Source organism: Paramormyrops kingsleyae, chromosome 23 (assembly GCF_048594095.1).
Source record: "Paramormyrops kingsleyae isolate MSU_618 chromosome 23, PKINGS_0.4, whole genome shotgun sequence".
Classification (NCBI taxonomy): Eukaryota; Metazoa; Chordata; class Actinopteri; order Osteoglossiformes; family Mormyridae; genus Paramormyrops; species Paramormyrops kingsleyae.
This window is the reverse complement of record NC_132819.1, coordinates 20,201,227-20,220,827: the sequence shown is the minus strand read 5'-3', so window position 1 is coordinate 20,220,827 and position 19,601 is coordinate 20,201,227. Positions and strand designations below refer to the sequence as shown.

General features: G+C 46.7%; 3 protein-coding genes across 8 annotated transcripts; 2 read left to right on the top strand and 1 right to left on the bottom strand.

Annotated features, from left to right (window-relative positions):
• Positions 1–2,460: 2,460 nt before the first annotated feature.
• On the top strand, positions 2,461–4,945 carry psmg2 (proteasome (prosome, macropain) assembly chaperone 2). Its single transcript, XM_023828595.2, has 7 exons — positions 2,461–2,662; positions 2,755–2,926; positions 3,014–3,072; positions 3,308–3,426; positions 3,530–3,703; positions 3,826–3,946; positions 4,652–4,945. The coding sequence occupies exons 1-7, from the start codon at positions 2,606–2,608 to the stop codon at positions 4,730–4,732; spliced, it is 783 nt and encodes a 260-aa protein (XP_023684363.1). The 5' UTR covers positions 2,461–2,605; the 3' UTR covers positions 4,733–4,945.
• Positions 4,946–5,107: 162 nt separating this feature from the next.
• On the bottom strand, positions 5,108–12,602 carry ptpn2b (protein tyrosine phosphatase non-receptor type 2b). Of its 4 annotated transcripts, XR_011984898.1 has the most exons (11): positions 11,592–11,839; positions 10,633–10,723; positions 10,387–10,487; positions 9,617–9,715; positions 8,627–8,764; positions 8,252–8,461; positions 7,911–8,072; positions 7,596–7,804; positions 7,399–7,482; positions 6,212–6,319; positions 5,108–5,610 (listed from the first exon to the last, which is right to left on the bottom strand). XR_011984898.1 is itself a non-coding variant. In XM_072705464.1 (10 exons), exons 3-10 carry the CDS (start codon positions 10,420–10,422, stop codon positions 6,277–6,279), a joined length of 981 nt encoding a protein of 326 aa, XP_072561565.1. In that variant the 5' UTR covers positions 10,423–10,487; positions 10,633–10,723; positions 12,521–12,602; the 3' UTR covers positions 5,108–6,276. The 4 variants fall into 4 exon arrangements, 3 of the variants coding, with proteins under 3 accessions (XP_072561565.1, XP_072561564.1, XP_023684342.1); XM_072705464.1 differs by lacking the exon at positions 11,592–11,839 and adding an exon at positions 12,521–12,602 and having other exon boundaries at positions 5,108–6,319; XM_072705463.1 differs by having other exon boundaries at positions 5,108–6,319.
• Positions 12,603–12,617: 15 nt separating this feature from the next.
• Positions 12,618–18,157, top strand: seh1l (SEH1-like (S. cerevisiae)). Of its 3 annotated transcripts, none has more exons than XM_023828471.2 (9): positions 12,618–12,796; positions 13,372–13,422; positions 13,560–13,706; positions 13,790–14,001; positions 14,326–14,424; positions 14,520–14,660; positions 14,780–14,937; positions 15,098–15,251; positions 17,561–18,157. In XM_023828471.2, the coding sequence occupies exons 1-9, from the start codon at positions 12,686–12,688 to the stop codon at positions 17,739–17,741; spliced, it is 1,254 nt and encodes a 417-aa protein (XP_023684239.2). In that variant the 5' UTR covers positions 12,618–12,685; the 3' UTR covers positions 17,742–18,157. The 3 variants fall into 3 exon arrangements, with proteins under 3 accessions (XP_023684239.2, XP_023684246.2, XP_023684255.2); XM_023828478.2 differs by lacking the exon at positions 17,561–18,157 and adding an exon at positions 16,259–16,880; XM_023828487.2 differs by lacking the exon at positions 17,561–18,157 and adding an exon at positions 16,188–16,880.
• The last annotated feature ends 1,444 nt before the right edge of the window (positions 18,158–19,601 follow it).

Below are 19,601 nucleotides of genomic sequence, written 5' to 3'. Positions count from 1 at the left end.
TAATAAATTTTCAACAAACAAAATCTATTGCTCATTACCATTGAATGAATCATTCAGGGACAGGATGGTCAGCAATGCCTTCAGGCCAAACGGGGAAGGGACACAGAGTGGGACAACAGGAGCTGACCCTGACACAATATCAGCCTAGTTTGGTCCTTATGGTCACTTTTTAGGTGTTTTGCTATTAGATCTCCTGCAATTACAATTGGCCATAGAGGTCAATGTGACCATAAGGAGAACATGCAAACTCCACATGCATGGACCATGGCAGAGACTTGAACCCTGGCCCCAGAGGTGTGAGGCAATAGCATCAACTACTGCATCACCCTTGCGAAGTTACATATTACGGGGAACACGCCCCCTGCCCTGTATCATGTACGGAGCCTGGTTGGACCAGTTTTTTGTGATTATTTTTTTTAATTATTCGCATTTGCAAATAAAAAGGCGAAGTATAATATCGGCAGATTTCAGGCTGGGGGACTGCAAAGTATGTTTACCGCGGTAGATGCACCGTGCTTCCGCGCTCACAGCTCTTCACCGCTCTCACTGTGTCTTTACTCGCGTGACTGGAAGTGAGCGTCTGCCTACCGGATTGTTAGTTGAGAATAAACCATTCTAACGGAGAGTATGGGGATCTCCAAATAAAAACTGTAAGAAAAAAAAACTTATAATTATTTAATGAGATATATTAATCATATGTGTTTTTTGTAAAGCACACATTATATGGATACACTGTATTGCCAAAAGTATTGGGACACCCCTCCAAATCATTGAATTCAGGTGTTCCAATCCCTTTCATAGCCACAGGTGTATAAAAGCAAGCCCTAGGCATGCAGAATGGGTCGCTCTCAGGAGCTAAGTGAATTCTAGCGCGGTACCGTGATAGGATGCCACCTGTGCAATAAGTCGTGAAATTTCCTTGCTACTAAATATTTCATGGTCAACTGTTAGTGATATTATAACAAAGTGGAAGCAATTGGGAACAACAGCAACTCAACCACGAAGTGGTAGGCCAGGTAAAATCACTGAGCGGGGACAACACATGCTGAGGCGCACAGTGTGCAGAAGTCGCCAACTGTCTGCGGAGGCAATAGCTACAGACCTCCAAAATTCATGAGGCCTTCAGAGTAGCTCAAGAGCATTGCATAGAGAACTTCATGGAATGGGTTTCCATGGCCGAGTAGCTGCATCCAAGCCTTACATCACCAAGTGTATTGCAAAGTGTTGGCTGTGGTGGCTTAATGGTTAGGGGAAATGCACTCATATTTGAAAGATTGCAGGTTTGAATCCCCAACTAGCAAGGCACCATTGAGGTACCCTGAGCAAGATACTGCTCCCTGGGTGCTGCATTAGCTGCCCCCTGCTATGTCACATTGTAACATATGGGTTAAATGTAGAGAACACATTTCGGTGTTGTGTGTCAACAATGATAATTAATCACTTAATTCTAAAAAAAAAAAGAACAAATTCTAATTGTAAAGCATGCTGCCACTGGACTCCAGAGCATTGGAGATGTGTTCTCTGGAATGACAAACCATGCTTCTCTGTCTGGCAATCTGATGGATTAATCTGGTTTTGGTGGTTGCCAGGAGAATGGTACTTACATTGTTCCAACTGTAAATTTTGGTGGAGGGGGGATTATGGTGTGGGGTTGTTTTTCAGGGGTTGGGCTTGGCCCCTTAGTTCCAGTAAAAGGAAGTCTTAATGCTGCAGCATTCAAAGCCATTTTGGACAATTTCATGCTCCCAGCGTTGTGGAAACAGTTTGGAGATGGCCCCTTCCTGTTCCAACATGACTGCACCAGTGCACAAAGCAAGATCCATAACGACATGGATAAGTGAGTCTGGTGTGGAGGAGTCTGAAAACCTGCGCACATTTGGCCAGCATGTGTTGCTGGTCATTCTGTTTTCCTCCTTCCCTCCCTCCCTCTTGTATACCTTAGCCCTTGTGTGTTGTCCTGTTGAGTGGGCTGCTGCATAGCTCACCGGGCTGAACATGTGGCTTCAGAGGCTGTACCATCCAGTTCTGGGTTTGAGAGCAATCTCCCCTGTTCTATGTTTATTAGGCTTTTTTGTTTCCTAGTGTTCTTGACTTGGTGTATTTTCCGAGTTTTAGGTTTTCCTCCCCTTCTGCTATGTTTTATTATTTCTGTGTAGTCTTATGGTCTCTCTGGCATTACCCTAGTGTTTGCTGTGTATTCTTATGGTACCCCCCATATTTACATAATTTCTTTAATACCTATTTCTTTGTGCTGGATAGATGGAGCTAATGATTTTTTTTCTTTAAAAGTATTATTACATTTTTTTGTCCAACAAATCCATTTTCATTTATAATGTGGATTCGGACATACTGCTCATTTCACATACTATATTTCACCGATTACATAGTAAATAAGTATGCTATTTCGGGCGCACGTTCATGACTTTATTAATTTCCTTACGGCACATCAGAAGGTGTCCCTAACGTATGACGTCATCGGCCAGCGCGAAGGACCCCTTCGAGGAATCGGCACGGTTGAAATGAAAGTGAAGTTGGACTCAGCTGTTGAATTTGTTACTGACTAGTTTACATGTAACATAGCTGGCAATAAATTTAATATTAAAACATGTTTATTGCAACTGAAAGCATACCGAGTTCTTTTCGAGGCTTCACCCTCATAATGGTAAATGCTGTTATTTTTTTTCGCTGTTCCTGTTTATTTTGAACCAAATGTCATCAGTGTACAGTTGTCATATTAGTCATATTTCTCAACAGCCAGCAGTCTCCGTCGGGAATGTGGGTCAGCTAGCCACGGACCTGATCATCTCGACCCTTGGGATGCCCCGAGTAGGTTATATCCATACCGACTGCTTGATTCCCATGGCTGGAAACGACCCATATCCGACATGTGCGGACGACGCGGCCGAACTGAGCACCAACGCGGAAGGTGCGTAGAGTTTCAATCCGAATCCGATGATGTGATCCAGACCCCATGCACATGTCCACACATGAGGTGTTTATTCTGCTTACGCAGTTTACTGTTTACCGGACGTGAAACTGGCTGTACTTCAGATACGGGCACCTTTCGTACAGGTGAGACATGCTACACAAACTCCCTGAGAATTATCTGTTTATTTAAAATCCTGGTTTGGAAACCTCAGATTTGACAAATTTTCTACATTTACAGAAAAATTGTAACATTTGGATTGCACAAATGAGAAATAATTGCGTTGTTTTCATGTTGTATAATTTTGGCATCTTGTGGTTTTTTCAGCTGTTTATAATTATGTTCGGCAAGTTCAGATTGACTATTCATTCTCTGTTTTAGAGAAAGTCCAGAAAGTTCCGGAAACTTATCTTGTCTTGGATCAAGTCTAGTGGTTTTGACAGGACTGTCGTGTTGTCCAGCAGCCATGCCTACCAGAGAGATGATCAGCAGCTTCTTGGGTACAGCGCAGTTTTGTCTGAAAACTTCGTACCATGCTGGTATTGAAGCTGATGATTACAGAAAGATATTTACAACTCAGTGGTCATCTTCCTTTGTGTTTAGCGCACCTTTGCGGTACCTGCTCAGCCCAGTCCTGGAACAGGAGGCTGGAACCCAGCTAAATACGCTTGAGTGGAAGGAGATAGAGCAGGTGTCTGCTTTCCCAGGGATCAATGACTCAGACAAGCGTCTTTACATCCCAGGAGGCGGGATCACTAAAGGCCTTTACACAGACGGGTATGACAGAGTACATGGTTACCACACTCTCACAGTGAGCTGATTGTAATAAGATTTGGTAGGATAGTAGGAATTTGAACTTAGATGGCAAAAAAATTTATTTGCAATAAATGTTTTTACAGTTGTTCAGAAGGCATCAAAATGGCAGTTCTTCTGATCTTCTGCTCTGAAGGTGACAACATCCCTGATGCATTTGCTCTGGTGAATTATCTTAATGACTGGCTCCATCTAGTGGACAAACCTGTAAGTGTTCCTCAAATGCTCTGCTTGTGTGATAGATTGATTTACCATGTCTTAACATCCATAATGTCCCGTGATGTGTAAGAGACCGGATCCCCTTTGGAGAATACACCAGTGAGAGAGAAAGTTTAAAGTAAATTTTAAATTGATATTCGATATCTTTGTTACAATGATTTCTGGGGTCAAGGGCATAAGAGAGTGTTTGATATTGGGGGGTGGTAATGAATGAATCCCAATGAAATCTATTTATTCATTTCCTGTACCCGCTTGTCATGGGGCTCCCGAGTCTATCCTGGAGCCTACAGATGCAAAGCAGGGAACAACTCAGGATGGGGTGCACACACCATTCACATACACACCTACGGACAATTTGATAACTCCAATTAACCTCACGTTTTTGAACTGGGGGGGGGGGGGGATGGAACAAGAATACCTGGGGAGAACATGCAAACTCCACATGCATGGCAGAGACTTGAACCCTGGTCCCAGAGGTGTGAGGCAATAGCGTCAACCACTGCATCACCCTTGCGAAGTTACATATTACGGGGAACACGCCCCCTGCCCTGTATCATGCACTTCCTGGGACAGGCTTACCCTGTTCTAGATGAGGTTGGGAGTTTGATGGTGCAATGGTGGAATGTGTTAGAGTTGTTAACTAGGCCAACTTGGGAATTCTGTTAACTGACTTGTAACCCCTCCCATCCCCAGAGCCAGATGTCAACCCAGTGGAGGGTCCCAGGGTCCTGGAGGCTGCTTTTCGGCAGTGGGATCCCCCCTGCGATCTTCTGAACTTGCTGAGCTGCGTATTGTGGCACATGGCTGAGGCTAGGATGCTGCCCACAGTGTGCTGACAGCTAGCCTGGGTCATGCAGAGCACCTTCATGTACAGCAGCTTTGGCTGTCGTGTGTCACCATGGAGCCCTGTGGTCACCCTGGTTTAAGACAAAGTAGCACTGCTTGCATTTTGGAAGCGCTTCAATAAAGTTTGTAGTAAAATTGCAACTGTGTTTAGAGAATCATTTTGGAGTTAAAGACGTGCATCCCCATGACCTGTAGGAATCAGCAGCCCTGAGAATCATTCTGAAACTGCGCATGTATGATTGCAACATATTCCTAAGCGAGGCTTGGTTCAATGGTAGAAACAGACATGACAGGAGTCAGGTATTCTTGAGCTAAATATTACAAAGTTTGTTTATTCTCCAAACAGTAGGTTTTATTCCAAGGAGAACATGGCCATTAACTCAATTTTCTTTAAAACCAGACAAGTCTGTCTTTCACACAATCAAAAATATGTTTCTTTCAAAAAGTATTCGAAAAGGTACAGTATGTACACTTGTGAAATCTGCTTCTAACAAACATTTTACAACTTAAACTGTAGGAAATGTAAGTTCTTACAAAAATAGTATATAATTCACCGTTTGAGGGGAAACTGTAAAAATATGGGTGTGGAAAGCATGGGAAAGAAGCAGACCTGAGAGTGAGCGTCGTGACCCATGTGGGCTGAGGCCCACTGAAAGTGTTCTTCGTCCGCAGATTGCTGAAGTTAACGCTGTAAACGCTTGGAGGGGTGTGTGCGGCTGGCCCCCCGGGATGGACTGGATTCCCGCTGGTGTCGTCTTACTGCCCGCTGGATTCACCATGCCCGTTAGGTGTTTGCTGTCCTGGCCCTGCCACGCATATATGCACCCACACACACACACACACACACACGGCAGAGGGAAGAGCAGCTTCAGCCGTGCCCCTTGGTGTCACAGGCAGAGTTTGCATGCTCTTCAGAGAACTGCAGTGTTTCCATGCAGTCAACAGAAAGCCCCATGATGGGTGGGGGTCACATTCTCCCTGTCAAATTGACAGTCAGAGGTATGACTTCTATTATCTAGACAGACAGCTTCTGCGCTGCTGTCTTTCTCCATGACGATATTTAATGCAGGGTCACCGAGGGCCAGCAGCCAGGAGCCCCGTCAGCAACACCAAGGGGAAAGGATGGGGAAAAACCTGCGGCTGTGTAGGCGTGAGTGTGTGATGGCAGCTTCCTTGCAGATGCATTGGGGTCTGTATCCCTGCCTCAGTCACTGCAGAGGACTGCAGCGAATTTTCAGTGTGAAAAAGCACAAACACGCATAGCACGCCACAAGCGTGTCAGTGTTTTTAATCTGCAGCATTAAGCCGTGAGGACACCCTGCCTGTAATCTACAATGGTAGTGCATGCTTTGGACACACAGAAGACTCAGGTCTGGACGGCAATGAGCCTCTCCCAGACCTTCATACCTGGGATACGACCTGCCGACCTGAGCAAAGTGGCCAGAGATCCACCACATTTGGACGACAGCCTCTCACAGCAACCTTCTGACACTTATGTGCCATGACCTGGCGTATCTGTTCATTTATGGGGCAGATAAAGCACATCCTCAACCGCGTGAGCAGACCGTCTGTGCATCATCCAATCACAAAACGGCGAAGCCCACCACAGCCAATCACAAAACGAAGCAGGCTGAAATTCAATTTAGAACATAAATTAAATTTGCCAGTAAAACAATCATCTAGAAAGCACCAGACTGACAGCCTGCTCAGCAGTCAGCCAACAAACAAGCTCCCTCAAAGGATGGCCTAAGTTTTATCATCTAATTAGGCAATTCACCCAGTAAAGATATAACTTATAGCAGAAACATAAACAGCTGGTTACCATAACGTTCTAACAATCCCATTATCAACCCTGGCCAGGGTATTTAACTGCTCATGACGCGTCATGCACCCTCACAGACACACCGTGATAACTGATCTCATTCATACATATAGTGCAATGGCTTTTCAAACCTTTATAAACAGATCTGCAAGGACTGCGTGAGTACGAGGCAGAGGGCAGTCCTGTTCTCACACAAAATAGAAGAAACGCAGAGAGTTCACAGTAATTGTAAACCCCTTCGGTGTGTTTACAAAGGGCATCTGAAACCCCCAGAGTACCATCATGTGGGTCTTGCTCTCAGGACCACCTCCTCGGGGTCTGAAGCGAATCAAAGCTGTGCTGGGGAAGGCTCCCCCTGCCCCTCGCCAGTATTCCCAGAAGAGATCATCAACAATGTCAGACAGGAAGGTGGCGGGTAGAACCACAGCCAACAGGATCTTTTCAAACGGTCCAACTCAACGGCTAATGAAAGCTGCCCCAATCACAGATTCTCAGCTGGAGGTTTAAAGGTCCCACCCCCATCCACAAATGGAGTTTTCCTGGAAAATACGCCGCTGTCATTACTGAGAATTCCCCATGGCTTCCCACCCCCCAGTCCAAACAAGCTATCAGTCCACAGTAGTGCTGATGGCTAAATCGAGTGACGCAGACCCCCTCGTATGAGCAGGCGACCCCTCCAACGGTGAAGAGCACAGCTTTCACAGAAAGGTTCTCCAGGAGCCAGACATCCTACCAGGCACAGAGCAGGATGGCTGATGCCTTTTAGTCTCACCGTTTCCTCTTCCTCTCAGGCTCACTCCTCAGCTTGTTGGGCTGGACCTTCATGCTCTTCTCTTCTTTCTTCCGCTTGCGAACGCTGTGAGATGCAGCCACATGTCAGTGCGGAGACCCTGCTCCCACAACCCTCTCCTTTCAGGAGGGCCGTACTCCCCCCCCCCCCCCCAAACCCTGGGCCCGGAGGGAACTTACTTGCCCGGGCTCACGTCAGCATCCTGTTGTCTGCAGGACACATCTGTGGAGGGTATTCTGTCTAGCTCCGGCTCCACCCCTTCCCCCAGGTAGGGCCCCCGAATGCCATTGAGCTTATCTGAGGGCCGCTTGGCTGGCTGAAGTGGGGGAGGGGGAGGAGAATGCGACGCAGGCTCCTGATCCTCTCTGGAGAGCTCCTGCCATCGTTTCTGAAGAAGAGAGGGACACCCTGGGGATTTTACCTTCTCATCCTGGGCCTCCATGCAGACGTGAGCGCTGGATAGAGCAGCCTGAAACCCTGTGGTGCTCGCTCACCTGGACGGACACGTCCCCCATGATGAACCTGGAGCCCTCGATCACAGCCAGGTAGGAGAAGCGCAGCTGGTCGGGGGTCTGGATCAGGCCCATGCGGTACTTCCTCATCTCCAGTAAGACCTTCTTCACGTCTACAGATGAGGGATCTTTCCTAAGTTCCATCTGGTCCCAGGTGTAACATTGTTAATAAAAGATGCACATTCCAGACAGAACACAGCTAAATTATATTAATGAAGCGTAATGCATTCTGCAGCATCTCAGGTAAAGCTGAGCGGTGCAAACAGCCCCGGCATGTTTAGGAAGCATTATGTTGTGGGGTCAAGCAGCGGAAAACGACGCACCAGGACGAGGCAGGTGTCGACCAGCGCGAACGTCCCAGAGCGGCCAATCCCGGCACTGCAGTGCACCAGCGCGGGTCCGTGCTCCGTCCCCAGTGAGCCTGATGCTCGGACCTTGAACAGGAAGTTGAGGAAGTAGGCGGGAGACTCCGGAACGCCGAAGTCAGGCCAGGTGGTGTAATGGTAGTGGTAAATATCCCTGCTCTCCCCGGTCTGAGCAGATTAATGAGAAGGAGGTCAGCAAACCCAGGACAAAGTTGCCGGTCACACAGGCACAGTAATATCCCTGCACCTCTGTCCGTACGTAAAGCAAGCACATGGAGGGACCATAAAGATGGACCCAGCGAAAAAGGGACGACGTTCTGCCCCACAACTCACATTCATGTTCTGAAGCTTCAGAACCCGCGCTGTGTAGTAGAACTTGACGTCTTCAGACTCCAGTACCACCAGGAAGCGTGTGTCCCTGAAGGACATCTTACGCTCATCACGTGTCGGCCAGTACTGTGCGCATTTTTCCTGGAGGGGACAGATAAATATCAGAACGAGAGCGAACATGAGTCGTCCGGCACAGTCAGCGCCCAAACACGCACAGCAGTGACACACCATTAATCAGATATACGGAGGAAGAATGAAACAAACACAGCAATTTACGACCCTGCAGTATGAGACCTAGCAGAAATAAGAACCAGAAAAAGGCGAGTGAATGCAGACTGAATGGCTCCAGGCTACAGACAGATGCGACATGTAGATAATATATCTATATGCTGTTCTTTCCACTTCCTTTAATCCAACCAACACAATTATGACAAGGGAAGTGAAAAAAAAACATAACTGGAACCTACAATTTATCAAAAATCATCTCTCCCTGTTGATTTCTGAAGTTCCTGTTAACTGCTGATGTGGTCCAGTGCTGTATTCTGCCTGCACCCCAAAATGGGATATGAGCACAATCTCTTCATCAAATCCTCCTTTGTCGCAGCTTCATGAAAACCAGAGCTTGGAAGACGTGTACTGACCGCCCTGTGTTTCCCGGTCATTTTAAGTATCTAAAAGGTTTTATCTGCATAGCTGGATCCGTTTCCAGGACAGGACAGTGCCTCATGTGCTTACTGGGGCTACAGCGGCCCTGACTGATCAAGACCCGTGACCAACACTCAGATCCAGATCTGAACACATGACCAGTGCTCAGAGCCACACATTTGTCCCAATGACCAGCGCTCAGCCTGATCCAAGCTGTACTTTCACTCTTCTGCAGTCAGTGACACGATAACTGCACTCTTCATCACTGCAGCTGCTATGGTCACTGTTATTGTGTACGCACTGTGATTTTGGTTTGGGTCATTCATAAAAGAAAAGCCCGGTACTCACTGATCCTTTCTCAATGACCCTGCTAAGCATGATCACAGCTTTGGTCTTCTGCTCCCAGATCATCTGCCAAAAGTGACCGCAGGTGTTTCTGAGTGGACCCTGGAGATTCAGAGAGACAGCATATGCTGAGATTTCCACAAGCCAGCCTGTCCTGTGACTCCCATTCACTGTGGTCATCCAGTGGCCAGCCTGATTTCAGCTACACTACAAGCTAAACTCAGACAATGTATATATATCCTGTTTTTTTAGACTGCAAAACAAACCTCAGAACCAGCCACCATCATTCTAAGCAAAGACGCAGGTCATGGTGGTGGACCACAGGCTGCCCCCCCACCTTAAAGGCCTTACAATTCTTCTTTTTGTTTACATGCCATCTTCAGCTGTCTGCCTTAAATATTATTTCTACCACACTGAAATATTCACTGCATATATTATCAGTTGACTGTTTCTTTAAAAAGTTGAGTTCAAAACTTTTGAACCTTACGTATTAATATCAAGACCATGATTTTTAGGATATATGCAATAAATGAGGAACTTAACTATTCTATTTTAAACCATTTCCTCCAAGTAAACATCTGTACCACATTTCGAATTATATTTGAATTTTTTTAAATACCTGTAAGTTATTGGTCAGTCAAATTGTGACTGTAGCCAATCAGGATCATCATTTTTAGCTTAATAACACACACAGCCAATCAAAATGGATGGATGGGCAGGACTGACCCATCACTACAATCAGCCTGAATGAGAGGCCCTGATTCAACTCTTACCTGAGTTAAAATATAACTTCTTTGAGCTTCCTCCATCACAACGAGACTTGCGTTGATGTAGTCATTTTCTGTATTTTCTAGTTTAACCCGACTGTGATCAACTAGGAGGGAAGAACAAGGGGTTTACTACAGGAATCATTAAAAAATGAAATGAAGATGAGTTTCTCACAAGCTACAGCTGCTAGTCCCAGCATAAAGATGCCCCATGCGACACACATCGCCCCCCGGCGCGGCCCCCCGCCTCACATGGGCTGACGTCTCTGTATCGGTTTCGGTTCCGGTTCTCTGGATACTTGGCCACCTTGTAGGGACATTCATGGGACTGGTTGCGAATTTCCTGAGGGACAAAAAAGATCAAATCTATCTTTAGTGTTATACAGGGACATTGTCTGGCCTATTTTAGGGGCCCTTTAGCCCCCACCACCAATAATGTGTATTAATTGGCTTAAGTCATGAATAGTTTGCCATCAGTACCTCCCCCCCCCCCAAGATTCAGCCCCTGATCCATTCATCTCTAACTACACACCTGCTGTTACATTTCCCTCTGTAACTGCTTTGTATGAAAGAGTTGGAAACCTTATTTTCATGAATCCTAAACAGAGTAACGTCAGACGCTACTAGTACTCGCCAGAAAATCCCATGTCTATAAACAATTCACGAATGACTTTACATTCATGGACTGACAGTATTGTTTTATGACAATAACCAGTTAAAACTGTTGTAATTATGCAGCGTGGAGCTCTTTATTACAGAAGGAAAGATGGACTTTACAGAAAACGCTAAGCGCGGTGTCTGGCAGCTGCGAAGAAGACCGGGCCACCCCGGTACTACCGGGCGCTCCGCTGGGGTCAAGGGCCCCACATGCCTGGGGTAAAAGCCCCGTTTAGGCGGCCGGAATCCTCATCATTTAGCAAACCTGCCTATCAGCAAGTGAGCGCGTACGGGCAGCGTGTGGTTCCCGACAGGATGGTTATTTCAAACATGACAACTCAGCGTCATCCACCAATTCCTGGTGCGCGTCCTCGCCACGCTCGCCACCGACCGCTCGATCTCTTGCGCTACGAATTCAAGTTGCGTCCTTACCTCATGCTGCGCGTTACCGATATAAGCTGAGGGCCTTCAACCTCGGCACGAAGAGTTTAAGTGTATCTAAACAAAACCGAAAGCACAACTGACTCCGATAAAGATTCACACACATTACTCACAAGGTACAGATTCTGCCACCGGCCCTCCGAATCCATGTCCTCAAACTCCTGCTCCATGTTATATTGTTGAATACAGCGGTGTTTTAGAAATACAGCTGTTATTATGATAATTACTGATGTTTTCTTTCACTGCTCATCATCCAGTCCAGCCATTTACCGGAACAGAAAGGAACAAACTGCGTACCAGTGATAACTGACATTGACAACGAAAGTGGTGCTGCTGCGCATGCGCGGTAGAATGTGCTTGGGCCTCCCGCCGCACAACAGAAACACGGGAGATCCTCGCGAGGCGCGAGAACAACACGTACTCGCGCTCTCATTCGGCGCCGGCAACTATCTGTTTTTTTAAAAAAACATTTTTAAGAGATACATTTAACATCGTAATCTTGGGGAAAAAATGCAATTTTTAACGTCACAAGTATGAAACGGTTAATAAAACAATTGTAATTGCAAGATACAACATTTGGGCTTTAGGCCGTTGTTTTTCAATATAAGCTTGTCAAAGGCCAATATTTCCGCAATAACTGTAGCGCTGCAGCTACTAAACAGTTTCATTGGTCAATTATCAAGAAGGTGGGCCTTTATATTTACAAATAACACAGAACATGCTGAATAGATAATAATTCCGATTCTTTCCAGGACGAAGTTCTGTTGAATATTTTGTTTCTTACATCATATATATTCTAAGGTGAATCTGATTCTGCATTATTCCACGCAACAACGGAACATATGGGACCCACTTTGCAACTAAATGTCGCAGTCGCCATAATGTTGTAGTTCCTTAGGAAGGCGCTATCAACATCCTTTTTTGTAGAGGGATATTTGCTTTCAAGGATGGAAACTGATCGGCGCTGTGGATCCCGCATCTAACCTTACAACTCTCCGGCACAGTAGGTGGCGCTGTCGAGCCCCACCAGGAAGTCGCTTACCTCTATAAACCTCGCCGAAGAAGAACTAGAAGTGGCGGCATTGGTCTCTATGCTTAACGCTGGATGACAAACCTCGTGTTTTAGAAATGTCAGCCAGTTTATAAAAAAAAGCCTGATTCACTGAGGGTTTTCCAAGAGAAAAAAAATATTCCGTGTCGTCTAAAAATGTTCGTAGCTCGAAGTATTGCGGCCGATCATAAAGATCTCATCCACGATGTTTCCTACGACTTCCATGGCCGGAGAATGGCGACTTGCTCCAGTGATCAAAGTGTGAAGGTACAATCCGATCCTTGTGTTTATGCACAGGCACTGTTGACATACACCGCAGCGCAGCACCGAGGCGCTGAAACATCCCCCATGACAAATGAGCGAAATAAGACGTGCAGTTTACTTCGGTGCCTATAAGAATTGTGGGCAGCCGTTTGTAAACTAATTGACTAAATAAATTACTCAGGATTTTACAAGTAGCATGCATAAAGTCCTGGTATAGAAAATGTCCTAATAGTGGCTGGTGGTACTGCATGTGGAAGCTAATTATATGATCACGTGGCTTTGTACGTATACCCAAACCTGAGGCTTTCAGTTTTGTACTATTATTCTGTTACACTACTGCAATAAACACTTTCACCTGTGAACGATCATTTAAACTTTTCGCTGGATTGTAAGCATGACACCTTACTAGTTTATTTATGCATTTATGTTATTTATATTCTTATTCTATTTTCTGTGGTGAAAGGAGGATGTCCAAAGTCAGAATTTCATTGCACAGCGAAACTTGTTTTCTGTGCATATGACAATAAAACTCTGTATATCTGTGTCTATAAGCTGCCACTGTTTTTGTTTTATGTTAGGTGTGGGACAAAACAGAGAGCGGGGAGTGGCACTGTACAGCCAGCTGGAAGGTAAGGGGGGTGGGGGTTGTGGTGTTCCTTTAGGGTCCTTTTAACAAGAAATCTCAGGGAAAGCAGCTGGAGTTAAGTTGTTTGAGGCTAGTCCGCTTCTGCCTGCTGGACTGCCTGATGCGTGAATGCCTGTGCAGACTCACAGCGGCTCGGTGTGGAGGGTGACGTGGGCCCACCCCGAATTCGGGCAGGTGTTGGCCTCCTGCTCCTTCGACCGGACAGCCGCCGTGTGGGAGGAGATCGTCGGCGAGTCCAATGACAAGCAGAGAGGCCAGAGCCATTGGGTAAGACCCAGGGACCCGGGGCGGGCTGCTTGTTTGCACCAGCAGGTCTCAGGAACGGCGCTTTCCGGCTCGTTTCTGTACAGATCAAACGCACCACGCTGGTGGACAGCCGCACCTCGGTGACAGACGTGAAGTTTGCCCCCAAGCACATGGGCCTGATGCTGACTACGTGCTCGGCTGACGGTGTGGTGCGCATTTACGAGGCGCCGGATGTCATGAACCTCAGCCAGTGGTCCCTGCAGCACGAGATCTCTTGCAAGCTCAGCTGCAGCTGCATCTCCTGGAACCCCTCCAGGTAGGGCTGTGCTCCTCCCGCTCTCCCTTTGGCCATCTTTGGGTTGGGGTGTGGTCTGGTTCTGAGTGCTGATCATATATAAGAATGCGTACAGTTTCAGGAAGGCTGAATGATTTTCTTTTTTTCCATTTAAGTTTCCAGCATTGATGTGCTTTGGTCGTTTACCTTGTGATCTATATAGATCCAGTATCTAGTTGTCTGTATAGACAAATACTTCGCTGATCCCAAGCTGGAAATTCAGCGCAAACTATTCCTTGTTAAAAGCTTGTCCTCAGCACTATTAGGGAGACTTTCCTGCTGAGACTGTGTTTGTGCGGCATGCAGCTCCCGCGCCCATCCCCCCATGATCGCGGTGGGCAGCGACGACAGCAGCGTGACGTACACCGGCAAGGTCCAGATCTACGAGTACAGCGAGAACACGCGGTCGGTGCCTCTCTCTCCTCTCCGCGTATCTCTCACTCCTGGTTTTTAACCGCGTGCTCCGGTCTGCTGATGTATCTGCTCTTTTGGTCGGGCAGGAAGTACGCGAAGGCGGAGACGCTGGTGACCGTGACGGACCCCGTGCACGACGTGGCGTTCGCCCCGAACCTGGGCCGCTCCTTCCACGTGCTGGCCATAGCCACCAAGGACGTGCGCATCTTCAAGCTCATCCCGCTGCGGTGAGGCCCTATTTCCTGCCGCTAAACCTGCCCCCCGACTTACCGTGTGGGGCCCGTAATTCTGGATTTGAGGGCTTAACCCGCATTCTCATGTGGGGGGGGGGGGGGGGGCTCTGCAGGAAGGAGATCTCCTCGTCCACCGGGCCCACGAAGTTCGAGGTGCAGATCGTGGCCCAGTTCGACAATCACAACTCGCAGGTGTGGCGAGTTAGCTGGAACATAACCAGCACCTTGCTGGCCTCCTCGGGGGACGACGGCTGCGTGCGTCTCTGGAAAGGTGGGGTCCGTTTCCGTGCTGCTTTCCTCCCCCAGTGCCGCACGTTTGACTCGCTATCCCATGCCTTTGGTTCCATGTTGTTTACATGTGACAGACTGGGCCCTCGGTTGCCGTGGAGATGTGAGGTGTCTTTTACTCTGCCCCTTCCCTGTCCATCCAGCGAACTACATGGACAACTGGAAATGCACAGGGATCTTGAAGGGGGACGGCAGCCCTGGGAACGGCTCCTCCGGGCAGCCCGGGGCCCTCGGCTCTGCGGGGGGCACTTTGGCTGCAGCCTCTCAGAATTCCCTTAACGGGACCTCGGTGGGAAGGTAGGTGTCCCATGGGGAATGTCGCTCCAAACCCCAGAACCATGTTCATATTGACACCGGAATATTCTGTGTTGTACCGGTAGTCTTGTCCTCTGACATGCAGTGTGCCCTGTAAAAAACCACGGTGAGTTTGTCAGGTGTGACCAGGCTACTACAACTGGCACTGGTAATGGGCATACAGCACCTTTTTCGATGGGGCGTCAATGTGGATTTTTAAGGATAATTACTGTTTCATTCTGTAACTTTAATATACCATTGTATGTGATATTAAGGGTTATGGATGTTAGCCAATTGGAATGATATGCCTATATTTCATGAAAAGAGTTACTAAGTCGATACAGTTCATTCTCCCTTGCTGGCATTAACTAGAAAAAATGACGAGGTAAGCAGGGGCAGGCTGCGCCGTTTCAGTGGTAACACTCCCCGGTTTGGCGATGATGATAAAACGACATTCATGACCCGTGTACCAGCTGGGCCGGGCCAGACGGCCTCGCTCATGGCAGAAGCCCTGTGTTCTAAACGCAGGGACCCCAGTACTGTTACCCCATGTTGAAAACGAGCTAAAACCACCAGGGCAAGAATCCTGCTCTAAACAGACTGTTTACAGTCTAATTTCTTCTATGAAGGGGTTTTTAACCTTTTTAAAGTTTCAGAACTTTTGTTCTCTTGGTCTTCAGAATTTGGCCTTGCATATGACGAGCTGTACAGAGCATGTTAATAAAGGCAGTGATGATTCATTTTTTTATGAGGCTATGACTTTAAAGTTGCCAGAATCCTTTTGCTGGATTATGTCATTCGCCCGGTCGCCATGGCCCGGCTGGTACCTGCAGTCGATGTCTCTGTGACCTTTGACCCTGTCTGCTGTGACCTCTCACCCCCTGGATACTGGCCAATGACCCGCCCTCCCTTCTCCTCCTGTCATGTCCCCTTTAACAGAAAGAAAGCTCAGCTGCTCCCAGGCTAAAGGGGTAATTTCCCATTTTGCTGCTTGTTGTATGCACACACAGGAACGGGAAGAGGGCCCCCTTTTCCCCCCCTCTGCGCAGACCGACCTCCCCAAAGCCATTCCACCAGCCCACGTATTACTAATGCAGGGTGGGGCGCGTCTGTCCGCTCACAAAACGCGGATCAAAGGTTTTTTTTCCACCCCCCCCCCCCCAGTTCTGTTCAGACAAGGGACCATTTCAAATTTACAGAAGACGTTCCACTTTCTTCCGGTTTAGCACCGACATTTTTATGGCTCTGATGACTTCAGAGCTAAATTAACAGTGTAATAGTTTAAATTCGGTACCAGACGACGGATGTTGAACCCCAGTGGGAATGAAGGCACCAGCCCTGAGCTGGATAATTGAAGAGTAACTCTTACTTGCTGTTTCTCCACATTTACCTGTGTGATGATCTTCTGTTCGCCGTCTTGTACATTGACAACAGTGTCAGGAAAGGGGAGGTCATCAGTGAACTCTCCTTGGTTAGCAACCTTGTGAGAAAGTGTCTTCAGAGGACTTTTTGAATAAAGATTTGGGGAAACAAAAGATTTAGTGTCCTAACAGATTCTTGGTGTTTTCTTTTGTATGTTTAAAATAAAGACCAGAACTGAATAGATTTATGCAATAAAAACTTCTCCGTGTTGTACTTGTTCCCTTTCTTGTTATTGTCACTGCGGTGTCTTAAGCTTCTTCTCTAGTCCTTTTCTACACTCATTCAGTCAGGTTTCCATCTCCACCATTACTCAGAATTTCAGTGAAGTATCTTAAGAGTGACTTTAGAGGGCTCTGCACAGTGTCGTTAATTTGTTTTGGATCTCGGAAGGATTGGGTTCTAATAGAGGAACCGGCTCAGCAGGCGTGTAATCCGGGAAGCCATCTTGGATCCTTTCAGATGCGACATGAACAAGCTCTTCCACGTTGGTTTAGAGATAATTACTTTGAATGGGAGCTGTATTTTTTTTAGGAATGTGTTGCTCGTTAGACTTTAAAGGGATGAAGGTGCTTCAGTACGATCCATCGTGTATAATGAGGAGTCAACAGGGAGACTCCATAGGCATGACTTACTGTGTTGGGATACGATGGCGGTTGAAAATCTCATTCCTCCCCTCCACTCCCTGCCCCCCCCCCATGCATGCTGGCAAAAGACCTCATTCTTCACCTCCTCCTCAGTTTCCCTCTCCAGCCATTGTTGTTTCATTAGCCTCCCTCATTTCTCCTTGTAATTTCAATCTCTCTCTTCATTTTTTTCCTTTGCTGTTGCCCTTATTTCCCTCGTCTCCGTTCTGTCTATTCCTGTCCTGTGTGTGTTCTCCGTGCTTTCAGGTATTTCTTTCCCCCTCTGGACCCCCCCTGGGCTGGTTCCAGGTACTCCCACCTCCTGCGTCCTCCCTCCCCGGTAGAGCACACTTGCGATGCTGATTCCTCCGGGTGCCTGCAGCCGCAGCTGCGCAGGCGATTCACTGGTCGCCCCCTAAACCCCCTGCCTGAACACGATGGGCTTTGATAGGAAGAACTATATTGCCCTGCTCTTCTCAGTTCCTCTGCTTTTATAAGGCTTTCTGAACAGCAGAATAAAATGATGCTCTGCAGAAACCACTGAAACAATCTACCTTTGTTTTTGTTTGACTGTAGTGCCTGTCGTCATCTAGATATTGGAATTCGTCTATTAATGTTTACAACACATATGTTACTGTATCAAGCTTTGTTTCCAAGGTTTTTTGTACAAAATAAACCCGCACGCTTATAATCCAATAACTGAAAGATACTTACTGTATGATCCACCATGTCCCTACAAATAATTGAATGACATGCTTAAGATCCGTTGTGTTCTTAAGAATAATGCTAGAGTACAGAGATATGATAGAAAATAATATAATGCTGTGGAGGACAAACAGTTGTTTAATTAAATGCTCTCAGATACTTCCATATGCCCTGTTAATTCCTCACCCATCCAGTCATATTCCTGTCATTGTCCCATCAAATCCTGTTCTCATGACCTCCCTGTGTACTATCAAGGTGGTGCAGTAAAAATCGAACATTCATCTCACATTGATCTACCGATCATCCCTCAGTAATTTTAAGATGCATGTGTGAATGGAACCTCACCCCTGCATCATTCCTGGACTCAGTCATTGTGAAAATGAACATGCCTGAAGAACCGGGTAGGGCGTTCCGAGGGAGTGCCGTGCATGTGTGGTGGAGAACTGGGAGGGAGCGAAAACCTGGACTGGGAGTCCCCAAGGACCGGATCGGGAAACAGCAGTGGAAGAAACGAGAGGGCGATTAATCTTCAAAAGGACATCCCCACATCACTCACTACAACAGCATATGAGGATATATAAATCAGAAGATGAGAATCATTGTCAATCATTGCAATAATGTTTTGTTTTGTTACAGATGGGGGATCTGAGAAATGCATATGGGGGGCAAATTTAGAGTAAACTCGTTTTCAGGATTGCGGTTTGATCACATGCAGCTATCAGCCTGACACCTTATCGCTTCTGAAAAATCACAAGCTCACAAGCTGTAACAAAAGATGCTATTGATTTCCATTGTGCCGACTTTGGGTCGTGAAATTCATATTTGAGAGCTCTAGTACTGTTAATGTTGTTTTATAATGGTAAATTATTTTGTATTATTATAAAATCCACGAAGAAGCCCAGTGTTCCCTCTATTGGAAGAACATAACTTTAAGTAAATAGGCTTGATGACATCTTAACCAGTATTCAGCTGAAGGTCCTTACTGTAAATATGTCCTTTATGTTGTGTTTTTTAGAGCAGATGTTCTACAGCAGTGTCATGGTTCCCTCAGTTTGCCATCTACTCTTCAATTTTCATGTCTTTCTCATATCAGGAAGGGGGCCCAAGTGTCACAGTGTGACAGCAGCCAGACAGTCATTCCCTCCATTTTAACAGCTTTCCCTGCCATAAATATCCTGCTTCGAGATGCACAAGTAGATGTGAGACTGCACTCACAGATTTCCATTTAATTCCACTTGGAGTTCCTCGTATGTGGAGTTCCTTCTGAATCTGCTGCCAGTTTCTATACACAGCGGATGCTATGAGCGTGACCCATGTCTCGGAGGAAAGAAATCCACCCTACTATGGAGATGGTGACCTGCAAACAGAGTTGGATAATTCAGGTCCAGAGGGTAAAAATCCAGACCACGATTTTGTTTCAACCAACCAGTTGAGTATAAAGAGTCACAGTCACAGAGTACTCAACTGGTTGGTTGAAACAAAATCCCGGTCTGGATTTATACTCTCTGGACCTGAATTACCCAAATCTGCTTGCAAAGACAGCCAGAACATCCCTGAGCAAAGGAAGGCTGCATGCAAAAGAAGCCTTTGTTTTCACTATTTA